The sequence below is a fragment of the Ranitomeya imitator genome, chromosome 2 (genome assembly GCF_032444005.1).
Source record: "Ranitomeya imitator isolate aRanImi1 chromosome 2, aRanImi1.pri, whole genome shotgun sequence".
Classification (NCBI taxonomy): Eukaryota; Metazoa; Chordata; class Amphibia; order Anura; family Dendrobatidae; genus Ranitomeya; species Ranitomeya imitator.
Window position 1 is genome coordinate 601,027,009 of NC_091283.1, and position 26,195 is coordinate 601,053,203.

Sequence of the window (26,195 nt, forward strand, 5' to 3'; positions counted from 1 at the left end):
AAAGCAAATTGTTCTTTTCTCACCCTCCCCAGGTCCGGTGCTGAGTCTCCACTGCCACTCCCAGTGTCTGTTATTGTCTGCAGCGTTGATGAAGTGTTGCCCTATTTTAGATGCATGGGAACAATAAATTTGGACCCTTTCCTTATAAATAATATTTTTCCAGACACTCAGAAAATCACCTAGGAGCACGGTCGCAGATGTTTTTTTTTTAATTAACAATATAATGTCTGATTCACGAAGAGTATTAAGTCCTGATTGAAAGTGGAATTTAAGATTAGCTGTAATTTTGCTCCATTTAGAAGAATTTCGAGAAAAGCCTTTCCCACTGCGCGTATTATGCCTGAAAATGACTAAGCCATTCCTCTGCAGCTGTGGCAGATTTTGTGCAGCATGACACACTGGATACAATATGTTTCAGTGGGAGGTGAATAGTATTATTTTCCCCATATTTCTGAAAAATAACTAAAAAGGATATTGATTTTTTTTTTTAGACATAATGGTAACAGAGCACAGAAGCAGCAGCCAGCCTGGTGACTGATCTCAGCCGGGCAGCATCCGCGATACTGTGGCTGTTGTGCTTTTATTGTAAAAGTCTCCTTCAGTCCCATAGATGTTGGCACCAGTTTATCATTGCCTTTTCTGCCTGTTTTTTTTTTTTTACTAGTTTTGTGCCTTTTTTGTTTACACCCAATTCATTATTCTATTCATTATTGTACCTGTGTACGAAGGAAATTCAGCACGTTTCCTCCCGCCAGCGGGGCTCTTGGTGCGGGCGCCGAGCATGTTCAGAACGCTGTTAATCTGCAGCTTAATCCCATACACAAATTATGAATCGGGCCTTTGTATAGAAAGGCATTACACGTGTTGAACTGCTGCTCCTTCATGGTGGAGGGGTAAAAATGGAGGGGTTCCAAGCAACTTTCCTAGATCGCAAATAAAAGTTACTTCTTACATAACTGTACATTTTTCTAATATACTTTCTGTATCAATTACTGATTATTCTCAAGATCTCCGTTTGCGGTTATCCAGTGGAGAACCTACGTTGTGGCACTTGGTCGTGGACGCACAGAAGCATTGCTCTTTACAGGACACCGCTCTGATACACATACAGTGGCACCCCTGGTCAAAATTACTGTTATTGTGAACAACCTGAAGATGAAATGATCTCTAAAAGGCCTGAAATTAAAGATAACGCATTACATTTGTATTTTAGGCAAAAAAAAAATATATTTTCATCTTTAACATTTTAAAAATTTAGAAAAAAGAAAATGGGCCAATGCAAATGTTTGGACAACATTAGAGATTTGTATGCTCAGAGAACTCTTCCCTTAAGCTGAATGACTAGGGTCAAACGCTTGGGATATCCTTCCACAAGCTTCTCACAATAATTAGTCGGAATTTGGGCCCGTTCCTCCTGAGAAAACTGGTGTCACTAATCCAGGTTTGTAGGTCGCCTTGCTCGCACCTGCCTTTTCAGCTTTGCCCATAAATTTTCAATAGTCTTGAGATCAGGGCTTTGTGATGGCCACTCCAAAACATTGACTTTGTTATCCATATGCCACTTTGTTACCATTTTGGCAGTATGCTTCAGAAGAAGACCCATTTCAGCCCAGGCTTTAACTTCTGGCTGATGTCTTCAGATGTTGCTTCAGTATTGCCACATAATCTTCTTTTCTCATGATGCCATCTATTTTGTGAAGTGCGCCAGTTCCTCCTGCAGCAAAACAACCCCACAACATGATGCTGTCACCTCCGTGTTTCACAGTTGGTATGGTGTTCTTAGGCTTCCAAGCTTCTCCCTTTTTCCTACAAACATAACAGTGGTCATTTCGCTCATAACGCTCAATTTTAGTTTCATCAGACCACAAGACATGTCTCCACAAATTAAGGTCTTTGTTCATGTGTGCATTTGCAAACATTAATCTGGCTTTTTTATGTTTCTTTTGGAGTAATGGCTTCTTCCTGGCAAAAAGGCCTTTCAGCCCATGCTGATACAGTACTAGTTTCACTGTGGATATTGACACAATCTTACCAGCTTCCACCATCATCTTCACAATGTCTTTTGTCTTTGGGATGATATGCACATGTCAGACCAAAGCACGTTCATCTCTGGGACACAGAACCCGTCTCCTTCCTGAGCGGTATGATAGCTGGACATTCCCATCTTGTTTTTACTTGGGTATAATTGTTTGTACAGATGAACGAGGCACCTCCAGGCCGTATTTTTCCGACCATAAGACGCACTTTTTTTCCTCCAAATTTGGGAGGAAAGTGTGGGTGCGTCTTATGGTACAGATGTAGCATGTGGGGAGGGGGGCAGCAGTGAGTGGGATCGCACTGTTATCCCACTTCAGGATGTCCCCGCTGCCCAGAATCAGCGCTGGAGAAACCATGTGCTCCCGATGATTAAGTGCAGTGAATATTCATTAGCGGCTCCCCCACCTATCAGCTGAGTGGTGAGCCTGAAGCAGCAAATGCTTAAGCAGGGACACACATGGCTTCTCCAGCGCTGATTCCTGCAGCAGCTGGGCAGGTCTGTGTGTCCGGGGGAGAGGAGGCAGCAGCAGGGGCCAGAGGAGAGAGGAGATGGCTGCATACCTGCCTGCCATGCCTGGGCTGGACGCTGAGTTCTGTGCAGGAGGACCTGTGATGATGTCAGGAGTGGGCGGGCTGGAGCATCACATGGCAGCTCAGAGCCCTCCCTCTTCCTGACATCATCACAGGTCCTTCAGGCTCTCCAGTCTCCACTAGAATCTGCAGCTTCCTCATAACCTGTGCTGTGGAAAGGAAAGCAGTCATGGGATGCTCCAGCTTTAACCTCACCACAGTGTGGCTGGCTGCCACATTTAAGAGGTTAGTCTTTACAAAACACACTAAAGCACTCTGCCACTCCTTTGGTGAACTATAACTCCCAGCGTGTCATAGGATCTGCAGGACATGCTGGGAGTTATAGTTCTCCCATGGGATTTTAAAGCAGCACTCCAGTGTTATTTTGCAGTGCTGGAGTGGTGCTTTAAATATAAGCCCTGTGCCCCCATTCTTATACTCCAGCATATATACCCTCCAGCATCTTCATATAGTGCTTTACAGACACCGCACTGGTCCCACAGCTTCCAACATAATAACATACTATTATATATAATAACACCACATATAATAGTATGTCATTTATGTTGTTAAATATTTTACCACATTTTTTAGCTTCAAATATTTTTTCCCCTATTTTCCACCTCTCAAACCTGGGTGCGCCTTATAGTCCGGTGCGTCTTATAGTCCGAAAAATACGGTATCTTGAAATTGTACCCAAGGATGAGCCAGACTTGTGCATGTCCACAATTACTTATATCTTTGCTGATTTCTTGAGACTTTCCCATGATGCTACACAAATAAGCTGTGTTTTTCAGGTGTGCATTAAAATACATCCACAGGTGTTTCAATAATTAACTCAGATGTTGCCAAAAAAACGAAGCTTCCAAACATATCACATCATCATATGGGCAGTCCAGAATTTTTAAAAGGCATAATATTCTTAATGTATGCAAACTTTTGACCTTGTAGTAAGTAATAAAAAACCTTAAAACATTCTCTCTCTCATTATTCTGGCATTTGGCAAATATTAATAATTATGGTAATCCTAATTCACCTAAAATGGGAAATGTTTATTCTGATTTCATGTGAGATATTGAGAAAAACATGCATATGTGTCTTTTCATATAGTGTATGTAAACTTCTGGATTCAACTGTAGTCTGAATGCTGAACTATGTATAACCCCCCCTCCCCCCCCCCCCTCCACACACACACACCAAAGACTGGCAGCTTTCTGCCTATGCACAGCGTACACGGAAAGCTGCCAATCAGTGGTGAGGGCGGGGTTATACAGAGCTCATGAGCATGGAGGACTACATAGCAGCAGGTTTACTAGTCATATAGTGACAATCTGCTGCTGATAATACAGTGATTTTATCAAACCTACAGCAAGCAGTTCAGTAAGTCAGACATTATTGGAATCTGGGTCTCTGTCTTTATTTTCTGCTGCTCTCAGATTAGGTGACAAAAACATGGAGGACATTGCCTTTAAGCAGATCCACGTATCTCCTAAATCCTGCTTTTTGTTGTATAGGATATAGATGGTTTGGAAGTGATTGGGCGAGGACGTCCATTTACATCTGTATCTGCTGAACGTGTCCCACTAAGTGATGAGCTTCAAGAAACTCCGACGGAAGATAAAGAAAACCAGTGAGTGTACGGGAGGCGCTGGAATGATGGGCAGCTGATGAAGGGTGATTTGTAGGTCATCATGACCTGTATTACAAGGATCTGCCATACTTGTCTGTTACAGGGATCCACTCAGCGATTTCCCAGATGTCGTTCCAGATTTTGTTTTGGGACCCTCACTCCTTTTCTGTGGTCAGCCGGCAGTTTGGTTAGAAAATTCTATGTCTTACAGGGTAATGTAAAATATTACAGTAAGACCTTGATTAACTCACAACATGGACAAGAACATGACAGATGAAATGTAATGTTATGGCTCTAGTAAATTACACCTTTGTGGTGTGAATTATGATGAATTATTCAGCCCTGCCCTCTCCCCATTAACCTCCACACACTTTTCAAGAAGTTAGCGGAGCTGGTGTAAATAGGCAAACAAGTCTAAACTGTTTTTTGCAACAAACTGCTTGATTAATGACCCCAAATCATCATGGTCGTTTCTCCTCTTTTCTGGAGTAATTTGCTACTTTTATTTGCTTTGGTGTTAGTGCTTTATTCTTTGTTTTGCGTCACCTTTAAGTTGTCCTTTTTTAAGTCTTTTAGATTTTTCCTCAACTGGTTTTCACATCCAAATGTTTTAGACTGATTCATGAAATATGACTTTTACCAAATGTCGCTTTTTTTTTTTTTTTTTGGCCCATCTCACTTCAGTCCCTGCCTGGAGTAAGATTTCAGACATAGTTATCAATTTGTTTAAAACAATTGTGCAACATTTTAATGGAATTAAGCACTAAAAGTCAGAAGAATGCTGTTAAATCCAAAAAAGAGCTTTTTTAATTGTGCTCTAAATTCATGATTCATGTACTGTTTTCAAAAATTTTGCATAAAAAAATGTCAATGAATGCTACAAGACAATAAAATAAATGTGACTTCAATAAAACGTAAATGACGCCTCCTGAAAGCTAGGAGTCCTGGCTGAGCGTTTGGGTGATTCTAGTGGCCGGGGATCAGAAGATGCGGCGAGGACTGGACAGGTAGGGTGGAGTAACAGAATGGAAAGAAAAGTGAGAGGTGAGTGGAATATAAGGATTTAAAAAAAAAAAAATTTATGTTACATTTATTATGCTGAGGGGTCTGATAACATCAAAGAGATTGTTTGGTCACAAGATGAACACCCAGCACCCCTACCTTTCAGCTGCTAGCAGCTCCAGGGTTATCTAGCTACACATTGGTCAAGTTGCTGCTCTGCAGTAACCAGCAGCATCCGCTACACATTGAATGGAGTTGTCAGGTGACGGCCTATTGTAAGAATAGGTCATCAGTGTCTTAACCAGGCAACCCCTTTAAAGCTTATTTGTCACCAGATTTAACAATACAAACGGCATACATTGCTAAAGTGATCTCTCACACCTGATGAGGCTGGTGTATTTACTTTGAGTTAAACTGTTATAAAGGGTTATATGGCCATTCTAACATGGATTTTCAAATCTCCACCCACCTAGCCTGACTAGATCTCCTGCTGCTGAGATCTCACACTGCCCAGTACAAGCTGCAGCTGTCAGTTAGGCTAGGTGGATCGGCGTAGACCGAATACACTTGGACTGATGAGCTACTTCATTGTATTGCTGGATTCACCAAATGGTCATCTTAATACCAGGATCCATACTGCAACCCTGGCATGGATTTTCAAAGTAAGTACACCAGTCTCATCAGGTCTAGTCGGATGTTTTAATAATGTATATGGTTTGGATTGTGAAATTTGATGCCAGATTTGTGCTAAGAATCCATTTATTTACAGTACATGTAGGGCTTACAGCATGCTTTTTGCATATGTCTTGCATTTGTATTTCAGGGTTCTTGCTGAAATGTCAATGAATGTGGCTGTTTTTGCAGTAGTCACATGGATTTCTTCAAATCTCTCTCAGAAAATATTGATAAGAGGAAATCGATATAGGAGTGCAGTTGTACTGTGTACTAGGAAATGACCGTATTCTTCTCCCTTCTTCCTATTGTAGGAAAAAGTTGGCATCTCGACACGTATTACTTTTGAAGCCCTTGCAGGAGAAAACGCTTCCTCAGTCCTAGAGGTTGTTAACAATGGAAGTGCAGCGGTATGGTATGAGTGGAGACGCCTGCCGCACACCACCAGTCTAGGAGATCGGCACAAGGAGCCCCGAGTACAACATTTCTATTTTAACACTAATGCTGGTAAGAAGACTTTTCATGGGAGTATTTTACAGAAATAGTCTAATGGTTGGTGCTCTTATGCTTAGCTTAGACCTTTTATAAAAAGCGTACCTTACATAAAGATGGTCAAATATAAGCCTGGCTGCACTACATTTGCCCATTATACTCTATGGCTTTGCCGAACGGAACCTTTCCGACTTGTTCGGCAGGCACCGAGATCATGATGTGAATATCACCTTCTATAAGTAAACATTTAAGCCCTGCTTCATCAAGACCAACATGATCAATGACAGTCTCGTTGTTGGGGCATGGTAGAATTAGATGTTCCTAATTCATTTCACCACTTCATTGCAAAGATATTAGAAAGCTAAATATTCAGCACCTAATGAGTTCACTTTTTTTTTTTAAGTCCGAGTGGGTGACATCAGATAGTTTTAACTTTGGATGTATGTCATCTCCCTGTATGATGATGACCAATCAAAAGCAGGAAGAAACAGCAGAATAAAATACATGCCCCCACCATAGCTTAGGTTTCTCAGTATGTAATCTCCTGGTCCGAACCTCCTGCATGAGTTAGTATGGGGGAAGGGTCAGTGTAGCTGAGTTTAACTGTGTCACATTAGAAACCATTCAATCAGCTCTCCTAGCACTGTCAGCTCTGCTGTACTGCTCTTCCCCCACACTATCTGTCCTGAGTTGACAGACTATGGTGTCAGTATCACACTTATCTCTGCTGTGCTCAACGTGTAATCATTCTGCAGTGAGTGAAGAGCAAGGTATCCTTAGGCTAGGTTCACACTAGCGTTGCGCCGCCCTGCGTCGGCGACGCAACGCGCGACGCACGTAAAAACGCACGCAAACGCGCGCAAAAACGCGCGCGTTTTGCGACGCGTGCGTCGTTTTTGACGAAAATCGGACGCACAGAAAATGCTACAATGTAGCGTTTTCTTGCGTCCGACGCTAGCGTCGGAAACGACGCACGTGGCAAAAACGCCACCAAAACAACGCACGCGTCCCCTATGTTAAACATAGGGGCGCGTCGCCGCTGCGTCGCCGGCGCAACAGCGACGCACATTGGCGGAACGCCAATGTGAACGTAGCCTTATATCGAACACAAAAGTAGTCCAGAATAGGTAGGCTAGACATCTGAGAGATTAAGCCCTGATCTTTCTGCGAAAGGATTACTTGCTTGAGCACAGCAGACATAAGTCTGATTACTGAAACACTCAGTAATTAGAATTGCTGATAGAAGGCTTTGTAATGTGACACAGCTGAACTCATCTGTGCTGCACCTCCTCACATTGACGCAAGCAGGAGGTTAGACCAGGAGATCAGAGCTGTAAATTTACATCTCACTCACTGAGAAACCTGCTGTAAGACTGTCTGATAGCACACAATTGGACTTAAAAAATATATAACTAATTAGATGCCAAATACTTTGCTAATATCTCTGCAACTGAAAGGCAAAATAAAAAAGTTGTATTCTGTTCTGCAGCCCATATTATATTGTTTGTCCAGTTAAACATGAATTTGAGAGGGGCACGCCTTTTATTGAAGTTGGCATGTCCGAAATGGGGCATGCACCTCTGTGTGCCTCGGCACAAATGTTATTCCAGTCTGGGAGATAAGGAATGCCACAGCTCATCTAGTACACGATGAGCTGTGGCATCACGCCCAGGTTGGTCTCAGCCCCGTCCATATTGGCTGTGCAGGCCAAAATTGGCGTGCAAATGCCAAAAGTGGGAAAAATGTTTGTGTACTTCTGTGTTGTGCCTTTTCATAGCGATTTATGGCAGAATTCTGGTGTAATTGTTTTGATTAAGCAGGGTGTTAGTATCTTTACTTGTAAACACTTGAGCCCCAATTCATCAACATCAGCATTTTTCAAGCTGGTCTTGATGACATGACGAAGTGGAGTGCGAGGCGCCTGATTCATTGTGCACTCCTCTTAATGAACTAGTGCAATGGGGCATAGGCCTCTGTGTGCGATGGGCACGTACACCTCTGTGTGCGATGGGCACGTATGCCTTTGTGTGCGACGGTGTGTACGCCTCTGTGTGTGACAGTACGTATGCCCCTGTGTGATGGGGAGTACGCCTGTGTGTGTTACGGGGCGTATGCCTCTGTGTTCGATTGGCGCGTACACCTCTGTGTGCAATGGGCACATATGCCTCTGTGTGTGACGGTGTGTACGCCTCTGTATGTGATAGTACGTATGCCCCTGTGTGTGATGGGGAGTACGCCTGTGTGTGTTATGGGGCGTATGCCTCTGTGTGCACCCCATCATAAATATTATTTGGAACGCTATAAAGTTGACAAGCAGGTGTCGCCATGCTGTGTCACGCCCCATACTGCCCACTTACTTGTCAAAAGTTTTGTGACTTTTGAAGGTGTTTTACATTAGTTTGGCGTAAACACTTTGATGTATCGTCCACTTTATCTGTTGGTCTTTGTCATTTTACTGATTTATGGCCTTTTTAGGTGTAATTCTGCCAGGAGAAGCCCAGACATTCTCCTTCTACTTCAAGTCACCGACAGCAGGAATATTTAGCGAGAGCTGGGAGTTCTGCACTCACCCCGTGTTACTGGCCGGTGCGCTCATCCAGGTGTCCCTCTGGGGAATCTCCTTATACGAAGACAAGACGGCTCCACTAAGGGAAGCGCTGGAGGTGAGTAGGAATCTATAGGGTTACATATTGGAAATGTGAAATTCCTGTAGGGTTCAGAGATTTGTACAATGATCCCATGACTTATTATGCATTGCTTATATAGCGCTTACATATTCTGCAGCGCTTTACTGACATTATCATCGCTGTCCCCAATGGAGCTCACAATCTAGATTCCCTATCAGTATGTCTATGGAATGTGGGAGAAAACTGGAGAACCCGGAGGAAACCCACGCAAACACGGAGAGAACTTACAAACTCCTTGCAGATGTTGTCCTTGGTGGGACTTGAACTTCAGCGCTGCAATGCTAACCACTGAGCCACCGTGCTGCCCTACATCATCTAATTTGTCTGGTTTTGGGGTGGTCTATGATTCAATGACAGCAAGCAGAGGTCTTGAAAACTACAAGGATTTGATACAGAAAGTATTTTGAGAAGTTGTCTGCCTTTATATACCACTATATGACCGTGCGCACCACCTTCTGCCGGAGGGAGTTGTCAGTGGTCGTCCCTGAAGTTTAATATTTCGTTATTAGCATAGCTTGAGATTGTCCTTAGTCTGAGACTCTCCTCTTATATTCCCGGAGCCTTTTATGCTATTGTATTGTATTGGCCTGGCTTTTATCGCAGCATCCATGCTAATTAACATAGTTCATTATCATTATCTGACAGAGGGAGCTGGAGTCACGAGAAGCCTTATATATCGCTCAGAAGATGGTTCAAGAAATTGTGGACGGAGTTCGGAGCCCAGAGCGCCCCCAATCACCAGTTATACGACTAACCGAAGAAGAGATGTTCTGTATCCTAAACCCCAAGGTGGCCAAACTATCATGTTTTTAAGGTCTCATAATTATTATATTTACTGGTACATCCACCTTTTCTATGTTCTTTCCCCGCTCACATTGTTTGCCACGTGAGTACAGCAGCATCCATGGTCAGCCACTAGAGGGCACTCTTAGCTTTCATTATAAAACATGCAGGGGGCTGTTCACTGAGCAGGACCTATGCACCCAGTATCCGTGCCATCACTACAGTAAGATAACATACACACATGTAGGGTGGTCTCTGGGAAGTTTTATATCCTTTATTAATGATTTATTCTGCGTTTCCACTCTCGCAGACATACCATTTTGCTGTCCTGAAATATAACTCTTTATGTGAGCCTCCCTAGGACTGTAACTTCGGAGTAAAGCTGATTTTGGCTTCCAATCTATATGACTTTTGACCATGTTCACAGTGGATTTGCATTGTAATTCCTCTAAAGCTTCAGCACAATGTAAGCGAATGAGGTTTAGAAAAGCCCACTGGCGCACAGCTAGAAGAGTCAATGCAGGATCGAGGGCGTGCTGCGGATTTTAATTGTGTCAAGGTTTAAATTGGGATTTTGCTGCAGATTTGACGTATTCTTGGGAGAATTTGAGCAAAATCCAATGTTAATTCATGCAGATTTAATGCAGATTGTGTTCTGTATTAGACAAAACACCTCTCTATTCCACATCCTTTGGTTGGTTTGCTATAGATTGCCTTTTGGTTCACACTTATAGAAATTAGCATTACTTTTCATCTTAAGCCAGCAATACAGAAAACACCTCCCATACATACTAACATAGGGACCTATAAGCGTATAAGCCTAAAGGGGTTGTCCAGGATTTTTAGAAAGTAGTCAAACAGCCACGAGACTCAAACATATTATTCAAGACACTCGGTTAGCACCGGAGCATGCTCAGATAACACCTTATCCGAGCACGTTCACTGATCACTATGTAGCACCAACCATCATAGCTGTGAAGTGGATTCTGTTTGAATGTGTATTGATGATGTTTTTTTGTTTTTTTTTTAATCCATCATACTCTTCCAAAGATATGGTCCTTTTGATTTAGAGTTAATATTTATTGTTTTTATGGGGGTGTGGGGCTCACAGGGTAATTAGGCAAAACAGCTTAACCCCTTCATGACCATGCGATTTTGCGCCTTTATTTTTTCCTCCCATTCTTCCATGATCCATAACTTTTTCATCTTTAGTTTTTTTTTATCTAAATGGTGAAAAAAAATTCCAAAAATGGTAAGAAAATGTTTTTTTTTGCTTGTGTCGCCATTTTCCACATCTGAAGCTTTTTAAGTATCTGGGGCTTATTTTTTCTGCCCTGAGCTGATGTTTTTACTGTTACCATTTTGGGGTAGATATGATGTTTTGATCGTCTCTTATTGCATTTTATTGCAATGTTGCAGCTGCCCCCAAAAAAACATTATTCTGGTGGTTTGTTTTGTTTTCTCAATACGTTGTTTAACGATCGAATTAATTGTTTCACATTTTCATAGAGCGGACATTTCTGAACGCAGCAATACTAAACGTGTATTTTTCATTGTTTTATTTTCAATGGGACAAAAGGGAGGTGATGTGAACGTTTTTGTGTTTTCAATTTTTTTCATATTTTTAAAAACTTTTTTTTCTCAGAATTATTAGTGACTTCAGTTGTCCCCTTAGGAGACAATCGCTTCTGCTATACATATGGGGGCTCCAGCACTGCTATGTATAGCAAAAATCACAATCTCCTATGAACGTCGGCCCTGATCCGGCGTTCACAGGAGATTTACAGTGATGGGCACGGGCTGCAGACCCCCAGCTGTCATGACAACCTATCGGTGCCCCGTAATGACATGACAGGGGCGCTGATGGGCGGAATTTGTGACACACTTCTGACCTATTGCCAGTTTGGGCTTCATGCATAGAAATTAGTGCAACAACCCACATGGGGGTATTACCCAAAGTAATCACAGATTTAATCTTCTTTGTATTATACATTGGGAAGTGTCACCAGTGATATCATTATGCAGATGACTCATTATCTGTATGAATCGTACTGAGATCGTAACGCAGTGCATGAACTGGCCGGTGGCTTTCCCAATCTGAGCGTGACAGCTACAAAGAAATACATGAAGCTGTCACGCTCGGGTCGGGAGAGCCACCGGCCAGTCCATTGCGTTCCAATCTTGGTATGACTTGCACGGTCATCTGACTGCACCCTAATGCCAAATTCCGGCACACATCCAAGGTGCCACATTCATTAATGGTCTTGAACATTTTTTCTCCTCCCTCAAACTCTTCAGAAATGTGTCTAGAAAAAGAGAGGTATTTGTAAAATGCACCAAAGTTATTAAAAGTATGCTCAAGCTTAAAATGTGTTCTAAATGTAAGCCATCTAATAGGTAGTGTAAAATTAGACCAGCATAAAGCACTGTGGGTGGTGAATTTGGTGCATTTCAGGACTCTTGTATAAAGCTGCATTTAGATCCAATTGGCTATATGTAAGCTCATCAGCGGTTATTTGATAGCCTGTGTAGACAAGCCAACCGCGCTTCCATTAGCACAGAATGATCATTGATTTAGAAGAACCAATAATCAAGATTTCGATAGGCTGACAAGCTTTGCCAGGGGCGCTCAATCACGATTATTGGAATGGGCCCTATGTTTATGCAGTCTAATTATTACACAAGATTAGTACGGTACATCTGCCCTGTTTTATTTGCTGCAGCTCTGCTAGTGCTCTCAGTCCAGATGTCTAACTCTCAAAATTCATGAGCACTGACTAGCTCCACCCATTTGTTAATTGACAGATTTGTGTCTATATTGTGCAAAGACAAAGATGTTGATCAGCAATTAGTGTGGGGATAATATGAGTTCTAATTAACCCCATTTCCCTAGACCTGAAAGACGAATTTCTGGCTACTCTTTGCATTATAGTCAGAAAGCTTTCAATAAAAAGAGTGGAGGAGATGGGAAAGGGGACATCTTCTTATGGCCACAACTTCTGAACATGAATGCCAAAGAAAAAATGGAGTAACCATAAACCACAAAGAGTGAGATTCAAGATTAGATTTTATTGAAAAATTACATGAAATATCGAATACCAAACAATAAGTTTGAGACAAAGGAGGATCAAATAGGGGGGATGAACCAAGATGATATCATATATGGGGAAAAAGCACCATGTGATATTACGTTATATAGGTGCTAAGTGCTGCATAGGACTTAACAAATCCTGTAATAGACCTGATAGAGAAACTCCAAATGCGTAAAAGAACGTGGAAGAAGTGAGAGGAGATGCTGGTAACAAATGTGCCAGCATGGAGTAGTTACTGTCCAGTTAGGCTAGGCATAATCGTGGCGCCCTGACACCCACATGTGTCCCAAAGTGACCACTAGTCATGTGTCATAGGTAAAGTCTCCCACTTACCCATATTGTAGTGAAGATGGAAGTCCCCACACTGCCCCGACGCACGTTTCGCTACCGCTTTTTCAAGGAGAGGTGCTACTCTAATCTATTACAGGATTTGTTGAGTCCTATGCAGCCCTTAGCAACTGTATAACTTAATATTAATATTTTCCCATATGTGATATCATCATGGTTTATCCCCCCTATTTGTTCCTCCTTTGTTTCATAATCTTATTGCCTGATTTTCAATATTTTATGTAATGTTTCAATAAAATGTAGTCTTTTATCTCACTCTGTGTGGTTTATAGTTTCTCTATTTTTTTTTTTTGGCATTAACGTTTAGGAGTACACCACTTTCGTACTTTCTTTATAATGGGGGAATGGCACTATTTTGAATAAATTCCAGACTTCATAGATTCATAATGTGCATTTTGAATGTATTATTAACTACTTATGAATATGGAGGACTTCATAGCAGGTGCTTGTCACTGAGAGGACAAGCAGAGCTGCAGAAGATAAAACAGAATCTTATCAAAACTACAGCAATAAGCTGAGTGCGTGAATACATTTCTGGACTCTGAATCTCTGTCCTTTTGGATTGAGTAGCACAAACCTGGCTATAGATTCCACTAAATGGTATACTTTGTAAAGAAAACTCCTGTGAATAAGATTTTAGTCTGGAAATAAATGTTTTGTTTGTTACTGTCGTATTTTTCATCCACTTCCCCCTTTCCCTTATAATAGACATTTTGCTTTATTTGTTACTGCAGTTACGCTACAAGCATGAAACCGTCCAGGAATTGCATCAGTTATGGAAGGAATACATCTCCCCCGATGTCCAGAGCTCATCTGATGAGCTTCTGGATCACTCTGTGCAAGCCTCGGATGTTTTAGAAAGTGATGAGGTGAAAGAAGAAGAGGAGTTGGAGCATGCGTGGAACTTATCAGTGGTGGAGCTGAAACAAGTAAGTGTGATCGAGGTCATAAGCAGAGACCAGGTGATGGGTGACAATGGCTTCAATTTTTCAACTTGTTACTTTTGTTAAAACTGCAACTACAATAAGGAATTTTCCTAGCAAAACAATTAAAAATGCAATTTTGTAGAGCTCACATCACCTACAGCTTTTCTCTTGATCTTTATGGTCATACTCTGTCCTATTGTGTTCCATGCACTGTACATAGCATTCATGTTTCCACCCCATACACAGACTCTTCCCTTTGTCATGCACGCTATATAAGCCAATTGCCATGTAACAAGAGTGAATTTCCCCATTACTTGAAGGTGCGGTGTGTCACTTCCTGTTAGTAGTGATTCATTCACTCACTCAGTATAAAGATACATACAGTATATTTTTACCTACAAGAATAAGGGTGATTTTGCACTGTTCTTCCCCAACTTCAGTGGTCTTGTCGGGGCTTATGTCCGAATTCCCCACAAAATTCGGTTTTGTGTGTATGCGCTGACAGGGCCATTGACTATAATGGTGCCAACAGAGTCAACGTTTGCTGTGATGTGCATCATTTTCATACATGTATGACTTCTGGAGTCGGACGCTCAGACACAATCTACTGGGCACTACTTCTGGAGTCGGACACTCAGACGCAATCTACTGGGCACTACTTCCGGAGTCGGACACTCAGACGCAATCTACTGGGTATGACTTCTGGAGTCGGACACTCAGATGCAATCTACTGGGTATGACTTCTGGAGTCGGACACTCAGACGCAATCTACTGGGTATGACTTCTGGAGTCGGACACTCAGACGCAATCTACTGGGTATGACTTCTGGAGTCGGACACTCAGACGCAATCTACTGGGTATGACTTCTGGAGTCGGACACTCAGACGCAATCTACTGGGTATGACTTCTGGAGTCGGACACTCAGACGCAATCTACTGGGTATGACTTCTGGAGTCGGACACTCAGACGCAGTCTACTGGGTATGACTTCTGGAGTCGGACACTCAGACAAAATCTACTGGGTATGACTTCTGGAGTCGGACACTCAGATGCAATCTACCGGGTAGGCTGATTCGGTCTCCACTATTATAGTCAATGTCCCCTTCAGCGCATACACTCGAATTGCACTTGCTGAGGGTTTGGCTGTAAGCTCCGACGGCACCACTGAGTGTTGGGAAGGACGCAATGTGAAAGGGGCCTAAGGGCAGTGACAGTCTGTCTGTGGAAAGGTCCTGGATAATCTTGCATACCAATACTTCAGAATTCTGCTTCATTATATTATTTCCTTCGGGGGCGGATAGAAACAGAAGAGGGCCCCTGTCCAACAACAGCATGTGAGCTCTATGCAGTTCAGCAGATAATCATAATGCACCTCTTTATGTGCTGCTTCGAAGATGTTAAGTGGGGCCCCCTCCATCAGGGCTCCAGTTTAACCAGTGGTATTTCCGCCCCTGATTTCCTCCTTTACATCAGAACCCAGAGACAACCAGCTCATTACACCCATTATGGCAAGGCTGTGAAGTTACAGATGTAGCAAAGGTTACATTGACTAAGATAACACAGCATTTGGATCTCATGGCACAAAAAAGTGTAATTCATCAACTAATTTGAATTTGGTCAGTGGTTAGTGCAATGTTAAGTTATTTTATCCTTTTGCAATAAGTTATCAAGAAAGTGCATTGTCTGGCATGATAACTTTTGCTACATCTGTACAGTTAGATTACTAATATGTTTGTTTTTTTCTTTTTGATTGGGGAAACAAATCAAATTGTGAAAATCAATATAATAGAACCCAAACATTAAAGGTCGGCATCGGTACTGAACACCTACTGTTCGGGCATGGACACCGAACATGTACTACACCAGGAGGTCCGTGTTTCTGTTCGAGTTCCTCCCTCCGAACACTGGGTGTTTGCGCATGCACATGACAGCACGGCAAACACTGCTTCTGATCGGTGGTAAAATTATTACCGCTGGTCAGGCAGCCTTAGTTCCCATGCTGTCAATTGACAGCGTGAGTCCGCAGATGTGACCAGAGGTATAAAGTTACCTGCGGTCACTGGTGTCGGCTGATGGGTCTAATACTCCCATCAGCCTATGCCTGCTGCTCTAATAACAATGAGAGCAGGCGGTGGCTGATGGGAGTATTCATCAGCCGGCGCCTGCGCTCAAAATAAATAATGGGAAAAAAAGGCGTGGGTTCCCTTGTATTTTTGATAACCAGCCAAGCTAAATTCACAGCTGGAGGTTGCAACCCTCAGCTGTCAGCATTAGCAAATTTGGTCTGCAAGAATAGAGTGGTTTCCAAGCTGTTTTTTAAATTATTTTAATCAGTTATTTACAAAAACCGCGTTGGGTCCCCCCATTTTTGACAACCAGCCTTGCTAAAGCAGACAGCTGGGGTCTGGTATTCTCAGGCTGGTAAGGGACCATGGAAATTGCTCCACCCCAGCCTAAAAATAGCAGCCCGCAGCCCCCCAGAAAAGGCCCATCTATCAGGTGCGCCAATTCTGGTGCTTTGCCCGGCTCTTCCCACTTGCCCTGTACCTGTGGCAAGTGGGGTTCATATTTGTGGGATTGATGTCAGCTTAGTATTGTCTGGTGACATCAAGCCCACGGATTAGTAATGGAGCGAGGTCCAAAAGACACCTATCCATTACAAATCATATAGTTGTATTGGAAATAAAGACACAGCCAGAATAAAGTCTTTTATTTGAAATAAAACAAACACACTTTTCCTTTTTTATTTAAAAATAGAAAACACAGTTATACTCACCTAACGCCTAATTCCATTGAAGCCCTCATCTCCTGTAATAAAACAAAAATAAAAATCAACAATATCCCTCACCTAACCGACGTTCTGTCCCATACCATAATCCTTGCTTGAAAAAGGTCCACGGACCGAAACGTTGCAGATGGCAGAATAAATACGGGAGCTGTTTTTTTCACAATTGCTGTGGTGCTGTCCTTCTCTTCATGCGTTTCTGGATTTACCTACTGGGATGGATCCCCTGGTGAGGACGTGCACTCTGCTGTCCATAGAGACATTGCCATTATAGGGTGCGGCTTTACAATTAATATTTGATACCATAATCCTTGTCTAGAGATAAAGTTTTCAACCTAGACAGTGCCAAGATGCGACTGTCCAGGCTGAGATCCACTGATGAATGAGCTGCTGGGAGCGCAGCATCAGTGAGCAGCGGTGACCTCATCTAGGTTACCGCGGGTCACTGAGGCTGCCTTCCCAGCTGGGCCAATGAACTGGGTTGACCTCCTGTGAGATCACCACTAGCACAGTGAGAAAAAGTCTCACGGTGTAGATGGAAGTTCACCGCAGTTCAAATTCACCTCAGTAAAATTCTCCCGGATGAACTGCGGTGAACTCACCTCTGCACCATGAGACTTTTTCTTACTGTGCTAGCGGTTCTCACCTGAGGGAGTTTACCGCAGTTCACTGGCAGGGCTGGGAACGCAGCTTCAGTGACCCGCGGTTATCACCACCAGTGATAACAGCTGGTCATCAGAGATTACATAATGATCTCTGGGTTGGTTTCTGTGCCTAAGGGCTCGTTCAGACCAGTGTATTATATGGACTTGTTCTATCCGAGTAACAATCTGGCAGCACACTGACCAGTGTAATTCAGTATTGCTATTCATACGACAGATGATCACAGCATGCACTATACTCTTCTATATCGCGGATGAGACTCTCCTTAACAAGTCTATGGGTGCGCAGCAAAAATCACATCTAATATGGATCATTTATATTGCATCCAATTTTTATGGATATATTGTCATTATTATCCTAGGAAACTGTATTTGATCATGTACATTTTAAAATGTTGATGAATAAATGCGGAATTCACGTGGACGTAAAATGATGAAAATTGTCTTAGTTGAACTCGCTCTTCTGAACCTGGCCTGAGACAAAACATTTGTAGTCTGCTGAAACTAGAGCTGGACTGCTTTATAATGGCTCTAGTATATGCCGTTAACACCATGTATGAAATGAGGCAAAAATCTAATGCAACCGATTTCCATTCTTATTTCAGGCCGCTATCGCTATCCCTGATGATGAAGTAAGAGAAACGTTCTTACTTCAGCTAAACAGAATTGTCAGGGAGCTTGGCGAACCAGTCCAGGACGCTCCTCTAGACCTGTTACATCAGGCTTGGTAAGTAGTTTATGTCTGTGAATTCCTTGGGCTTCCCAAGAATGTATTTCACTTCAGGGAAGAGAAATATGGAAATTAGAAAAAAAAAACGCTAATCAGTAAAATATAATCTTCCTGCCAGCTGCCAACTTTCCCTAATTCCACCTCTAATTAAAAAAATGTGCATGTCATGTACTTTAGGCTGATAAGTCTTTGAAGGAAGGTATGCACGATTTTGTGAATATCAGTCTTATCTGTTTCTCTGTAGCCCTTGCAAGGTTTCCACACTGCCTAAATAATGAAAATATGCAAAAGGAAAATACCTTAAAGGGAACCTGTCACGTCATCTCAAGCATTTAAGCTGTCAGTAGTGCGTTGTTAGTGATGCAGTGTGCATCACTAACACTTTTTTAAATTAAAAATAGCGTTGTAATGATGTCCAAAAAGCACTTTATTTACTTATATAGTACCTGCTCGTTTAGTCATAGGGGTGTGCTTCATTTTCTGTTCAGTCATCGCCGCCCATTCAATTTCATTGATTTCCCTGGTTACTAGAATCCCGCGCTTTTGCAGTGTGGCGCTTGGAGCCACGCTTGCGCAGTGTGGATCGGGGAGCCACACATGTGCTGTGATGCGTGGCTCTGTGCTCGACACTGCACACGTGCGGCTGGCTACACGCTGCGCAAGCTCAGCTCCAAGCGCCACACTGCGCAAGCGCAGGATTCCAGTGATGTTGACGCAACCAGGGAAATCAATCAAATTGAGTGGGTGGCGATGCCCATGCCTGATCAGAAAATGAAGCACACCCCTATGACTAAACGAGCAGGTGCTATATAAGTATATAAAGTACTTTTTAGACATCATTACAATGCAGTTTTTAATTAAAAAAACGTGTTCGAGATGCACATTGCATCACTAAAAACGCACTACTGACCGTTTAGATGCTTGAAATGACGTGACAGGTTGCCTTTAAGGCTTCCATCTAGAGATCAATTTGATAAAAGACATGCACTTTAGTGTCAAAAATTCAAGATTACAATCTAAAATTCAAATGACACTGTTTATCATTTTCTTTCTGTTAAGTTCACTGGGTGACATGGATCCACCAAGCCCAAGGTCCGGGTGGGCACAAAGGCGGTGGTGCATCAGCTAGGTGGGGTACGCGGAACACGAACAGCCAAAGGACAGGAGACTAGCTAGGCAGGATGTAGGAAACTGCAGGCAGATGTAGAACATCAGGAAACCGCAGACAGACGAAGGTCATGAAGAAACCTCAGGCAGGCGGAGGACATGAGGAAACCGCAGGCAGGCGGAGGACGTGAGGACACTGCAGGCAGGCAAAGAATGTGAGGAAACTGCAGGCTAGCAGAGGATGGGAGGAAAACGCAGGCTGGTGGATAACATAGTCACACACTAATGTCCAAATGATATTGACCTATATTAATTTTAGGTAAAGTACCCCTATAACCAATTACTTTAATCACACAATGTTACCAGACCCCATGATAATTAGCAGTAACACAAGGTACTTAAAAAACGATAATATTTTATTGGAAATTACAAAAATTTAAAAGAATAAAGATTAGAAAGGTGCTAGTTTATAATCAAATGGGGACTCAATGCCATAGGGTACCTCACACACCAAACTTATTACAACAAAAGGTGTAAATATATTTGCCCTAAACACATTTCACATTTAAAATGCAAAGGAGCACAGCAAAATACTATATGCAACAAAGAGCATGTTTTACTGGCTATATAAACGGCCGTAATATCAACATGCCATGTAAACAATGCCAGAACACACTAAAAAATGTGCAAGTACTGCTGATAAATATATATGAAATGCGGATGAAAAAAGGGCCATACAATACCTATGAGAGTGTGTACGTGTAGGTACCCCGGGCGTCCCTCTGCCCCAACGCGCGTTTCGCACTGCTTCGCACTGCTTCGCACTGCCCCAATGTATACTAAGCTGCTCCCCCAATCGTCAAGGTATACCCATATAGAGCAGTCCTAACTAATGTATATAATCCTTATCTGATGTATTTAAAAACCTGATCATCTGTATAGTACCTGTATAAGCAGGGTTCAGTGAGGGAATATCCATGTGGACATGCTGGATGGAACAGCTTTAGTGCAAATAACCCACACGGGAGTGGTGGACTCCCCAGTCTTGTAGAAACAAGAGAACAATTATAGAACCAGAAACACATGGGCTACTTGCACATTCAACAAGTCTGTAAGAACATGTTCACACACACCACCAAGACTACAAGATTGGGGAGTCCACCACTCCTTTGTGGGTTATTTGCACTTAAGCTGTTCCATCCAGCATGTCCACATGGCTATTCCCTCTCTGAACCCTGCTTATACAGGTACTATACAGATGATCAGGTTTTTAACCCCTTACCGGCATCGGACGTACTATACCGTCCGATGCCGGCTCCCCTGCTTTGATGCAGGGCTCCGCGGTGAGCCCGCATCAAAGCCAGGACATGTCAGCTGTTTTGAACAGCTGACATGTGCCCGTAATAGGCGCGGGCAGAATCGCGATCTGCCCGCACCTATTAACTAGTTAAATGCTGCTGTCAAACACAGACAGCGGCATTTAACTACCGCTTCCGGCCGGGCGGCCGGAAATGACGTCATCGCCGACCCCCGTCACATGATCGGGGGTCGGCGATGCTTGTGAATGGTAACCATAGAGGTCCTAGAGACCTCTATGGTTACTGATGACCGGTGGCTGTGAGCGCCACCCTGTGGTCGGCGCTCACAGCACACCTCCATTTCTGCTACATAGCAGCGATCAGCAGATCGCTGCTATGTAGCAGAGCCGAACGTGCTGTGCCTGTTTCTAGCCTCCCATGGAGGCTATTGAAGCATGGCAAAAGTTAAAAAAAAAAAAAGTTTAAAAAAATGTGAAAAAAATAAAAAAAACATAAAAGTTTAAATCACCCCCCTTTCGCCCCAATCAAAATAAATCAATAAAAAAAATATCAAATCTACGCATATTTGGTATCGCCGCGCTCAGAATCGCCCGATCTATCAATTAAAAAAAAGTATTAACCTGATCGCTAAACAGCGTAGCGGGAAAAAAATTCGAAATGCCAGAATTACGTTTTTTTGGTCGCCGCGACATTGCATTAAAATGCAATAACGGGCGATCAAAAGAACGTATCTGCACCGAAATGCTATCATTAAAAACGTCATCTCGGCACGCAAAAAATAAGCCCTCAACCGACCCCAGATCACGAAAAATGGAGACGCTACGAGTATCGGAAAATGGCGCAATGTTTTTTTTTTTTTTTTTTTTTTAGCAAAGTTTGGAATTTTTTTTCACCACTTAGATAAAAAATAACCTAGTCATGTTAGGTGTCTATGAACTCGTACTGACCTGGAGAATCATAATGGCAGGTAAGTTTTAGCATTTAGTGAACCTAGCAAAAAAGCCAAACAAAAAACAAGTGTGGGATTGCACTTTTTTTGCAATTTCACCGCACTTGGAATTTTTTTCCCGTTTTCTAGTACACGACATGCTAAAACCAATGATGTCGTTCAAAAGTACAACTCGTCCCGCAAAAAATAAGCCCTCACATGGCCAAATTGACGGAAAAATAAAAAAGTTATGGCTCTGGGAAGGAGGGGAGCGAAAAACGAACACGGAAAAATGAAAAATCCCCTGGTCATGAAGGGGTTAAATACGTCAGATAGGGATTATATACGTTAGTAAGGACTGCTCTATATGGGTATACCTTGACGATTGGTCGAGCAGCTTAGTATACATTTTTTTGCAAAAAAATGTATCAACTAAATACCCGATTTTTTTCCATCTTTTGACTAGAACTTGCTTATTACTGTAATTTTTTTTTTTTTTACAACAGAGTATTTTTGACCTCACTGTGCTCTTCTGTGTCTTCACTCTTCTAATTACAGTATGAGGCAAAGTAGGATTAGACTTGGATTACTGCAACACTTCACTTCCTCCTTGCAGACATAAAGTAATGCCGCATTCACACATCTGTGTGTCATTGTTCAAGTATGGACAGTGATGCACGGACTGTCCGCTGGTCTCCAGACCTGATCTTGACAGACTCCTAGGCATATGAGGCTGTCACATTTTGGTCAAGAGATCCGCGGACAGTCCTTGCATCATGGTCCATTTTCGGTCAATGAAGTAATGCCATGCAAAATAGGAAAAAAGCTTAAGAATCAGGGGATCTCAGGGATTTCTACAAGGTATTTAACTGAGTAAATTAAATAACAAGTCATCTTTAATTGCATTTTATCTGAAACCTGATTGTGTCCTGATTGATCATGCTCAATAGTTTGCTGACCTGAGAGTTAGATAACCACATAATGATGTATAGCTCAAAAACTTACAATATGTACACCATTTAGATTCCTAGAGGGACTTTTTTTCTACTGTACAAATAGGAAAACTGAGTATTGATTTTTGTAACTATAGTTACAAGAGGTAGGGTTGTGAACAATTATTATTTGCTAAGTTATATAGTGTAAGTACATTGGTTCTCATTAGTAAACTATAGAGATTCTGGCAGCAAGCTCTTACTGCTCCATCTGAGAGTAACATAAAGTAGCAGCAGAGACACTGGGCTTCTAGCTGTAGTTTTATCTGCTGCAGTTCTGCTAGTCTTCTCAATGACAGGCTCCTCTTATACCTTCCCCTGTATTCACAAGCTCTGTTTAACACCACCACTCCATTATTGATTGACAGCTTTCCATATGCACAATGTAGATAGCAGGCTGTCAATCAGCAGAGAGGTTGGAGTTAGACAGAGATCATCGTTTAGAAGACTAGCAGAGCTGAAGCAGATGAAATAGTGATTTTCTCAAAACTACAACAAGCAGCCCAGTAAGTGAAACACTGTTGGATTCAGGGCCTCTGTCCTTATTTTACACTGCCGTCATATTGGGAAACATAAACCAACTGACAGAATCACACATGCAGTCTTTGCTGTTTGACTCCTATTATACTTTTGTTTCGCTTTTGGATATATTACGGACTTTTCCTAATTAAAAAAAAAAAAAACTGCAGCAAATCTAAATGTAATTCCAGCCTAAAATTATACTTTACATGCAGTATATTTGCTACATACATTTCTGCAACTGAAAATTTGATTCATACAGTATAGTCATGCTTTCGCATCATGTGCAGCCTAATTCAAGTATGTGGATCACTTGTACAAAATTACTAATATTAATGATCGTGAGAATTCTCTTTTTAATTGTCCTCATTTGGTCACAACTTGATATATTTGTCCTCAGTTTACAGCTCTGGCGTGAAGCCATAGATGAGCTCGTAGAACGCTCCATGGAGCTGCGCTCTGTCCTGGGGATGCCAGATAAGGATATGACAGCGGAATTAATCATTGAAGATTCAGGTATGTGGTGTGTTTCTATTCTTTATTAAGGCTTTTCTTAAATGAGGAGTGAAGGGCAAATAATCTATGCAATTTGAAAAGTTTTAACTTGTACTTTTAGTTTTTATGTACACATATTTGCTATTTGGGTTTTTTCTTGCTTTTTTTTAAATAATATTTCATTCTATTATTTAGCTCTAATTGACATGGAATAACCCCTTAATATCTAATGACGGACGAAGTCCGTCATTGGACGCCTCCACCTGTTTGGTGCGGGCTCCGGCGATGAGCCCGCACCTTTTGCGGCACATGGCAGCTGATCTGATCAGCTGACATGTGCCCCTAACAGCCACAGGTAGAATCGTGATCCACCCGCAGCTGTTAACATGATAAATGCCGCTGTCAATCCCTGACAGCGGCATTTAATATACACGTGCAGGAACCTCCTCCTATCTGCGCCCGTGTCACATGACCGTGAGTCGCAGATGGGTCGGCATGACAACCAGAGGTCTCCTGGAGACCTCTATAGTTGTCACTGCCAGATTGCTATGAGTGCCGCCTGGTGGTGGGGTATTCCCATCTCCAAGATCCTATCCCAATATGCAGTAGGTGTAATAATAATAATATTAGCAAATACCTCCAATTAGAAATGTAGTATAGTATTTCTGATTCTCTGTCTCTTTCATCGTGTGCAGGCATTGTAGTTATAAGGTTCATTGTTAGTGGTCGTAACCATGGATACCTAAGGTCCTGCAATGCCTGCACATAAGGAAAGAGACATAGAGAATCAGAAACACTATACTATATTTCTAATTAGACATATTTGCTAATATTATTATTACATCTACTATATATGGGCAACTCCAGAAAAGGAAAAGCTTTACACAAGGCCAAAGTTAAAAAGTTTCGTTTTTATTAGATACATAAAAACAAATAAAAATATATGTAAAAAGTGAGAAAATCACTGGTAAGACAAAAGGTGGGTATACCTGGGTACACTGATACATGATGAATGGGTATATATGTCACAACAAAGTATAGTTAATAAGTACTACTTGATATTAAAGAACAATTGTCTGCACATGCAGACCGCATAAAAAAAGCTAAAATAATTTATGCACAATAAATTATAGCTAGCAATATATGATAACCTGAAAATGTATAGCAGCTAAGGGTAAGCCACAATTGATTCAAACAAAATAATTAATATTTTTCGGACTATAAGACGCACCGGACCATAAGACACACCCCAAATTTGGGGCGAAAATTGCAGAAAAAAAGATTTTTTTTAAGATGGGGGTCCGTCTTATTGTCCAAATTTACAGTATCTTACCTGAGGGCTGGCGGTGGCAGGGCAGGGTCACAGGAGGCAAGGTGTCGGCAGAGGTGGGGTGATGCTGGGATGAGGAGGTGCTGGGATGAGGAGGTGCTGGGATGAGGAGGTGCTGGGATGAGGAGGTGCTGGGATGAGGAGGTGCTGGGATGAGGAGGTGCTGGGATGAGGAGGTGCTGGGATGAAGAGGTGCTGGGATGAGGAGGTGCTGGGATGAGGAGGTGCTGGGATGAGGAGGTGCTGGGATCAGGAGGTGCTGGGATGAGGAGGTGCTGGGATCAGGAGGTGCAGTGAGAGGTATGGCGTGAGAGGGGTCCCAGGCTTACCGTGCAGGCAATGCAGGCTTACCGTGGCGGCAGAGGTGCGGTGGCAGAGGTGCAGCGGCAGAGGAGACGCAGTAAGCGGGGTCTCTTTCCCCGGTATGGTGATTCAGCAGCCCGGTAAGCAGCAGAGCCGGGTGAATCCTGTTGCTATCGGTGGGCGCGGCCATCTTCCTGAGGCCGCGCGTGTGCAGATTAAGCCCTCTGCTTCCCGGGGCTTCAGGAAAATGGCCGCGGGAGGCCGCGCGTGCGCAGATGGATATCGCGGTGGCCATTTTCCTGAAGCCCCGGGAAGCAGAGCGCTCCATCTGCGCACGCGCGGCCTCGGGAAAATGGCCGCGCCCACCGATAACAACAGGATTCACCCGGCTCTGCTGCTTACCGGGCTGCTGAATCACCATACCGGGGAAAGGGACCCCGCTTACTGCGCCTCCTCTGCCGCTGCACCTCTGCCACCGCACCTCTGCCACCGCACCTCTGCCGCCACGGTAAGCCTGCATTGCGACTATTAGACGCACCCCCCATTTCCCCCCCTTTTTTGGGAGGGGAAAAGTGCGTCTTGTAGTCCGAAAAATACGGTAGTAGTGGTATCTATAGAAAGTGACATGATGATGTTAAAGACATGATGCTGTCCAGTGCCCAGGGTATATGTTAGCTTAATATTGAGAAACACAAGTAATAAGACAATATCAGGTAAATGTGGCACATAATATTACCTCAACAGTCAGTCCAGGGACCCACTACACCTGATGCGCGTTTCGCACTGA

General features: G+C 42.8%; 1 protein-coding gene across 2 annotated transcripts in view; it reads left to right on the forward strand.

The window, feature by feature from the left end:
* MYCBPAP (MYCBP associated protein) overlaps positions 1 to 26,195 on the forward strand; it is a 121,901-nt gene that overhangs the window by 19,651 nt on the left and 76,055 nt on the right. For both annotated transcript variants that reach the window (XM_069752400.1, XM_069752401.1), the window contains exons 9-16: positions 4,122 to 4,237; positions 4,341 to 4,449; positions 6,226 to 6,418; positions 8,879 to 9,066; positions 9,736 to 9,879; positions 14,048 to 14,242; positions 18,291 to 18,412; positions 23,681 to 23,796. In XM_069752400.1, coding sequence (XP_069608501.1) covers positions 4,122 to 4,237; positions 4,341 to 4,449; positions 6,226 to 6,418; positions 8,879 to 9,066; positions 9,736 to 9,879; positions 14,048 to 14,242; positions 18,291 to 18,412; positions 23,681 to 23,796 — 1,183 coding nt within the window. The remainder of the gene's footprint in view (positions 1 to 4,121; positions 4,238 to 4,340; positions 4,450 to 6,225; positions 6,419 to 8,878; positions 9,067 to 9,735; positions 9,880 to 14,047; positions 14,243 to 18,290; positions 18,413 to 23,680; positions 23,797 to 26,195) is intronic.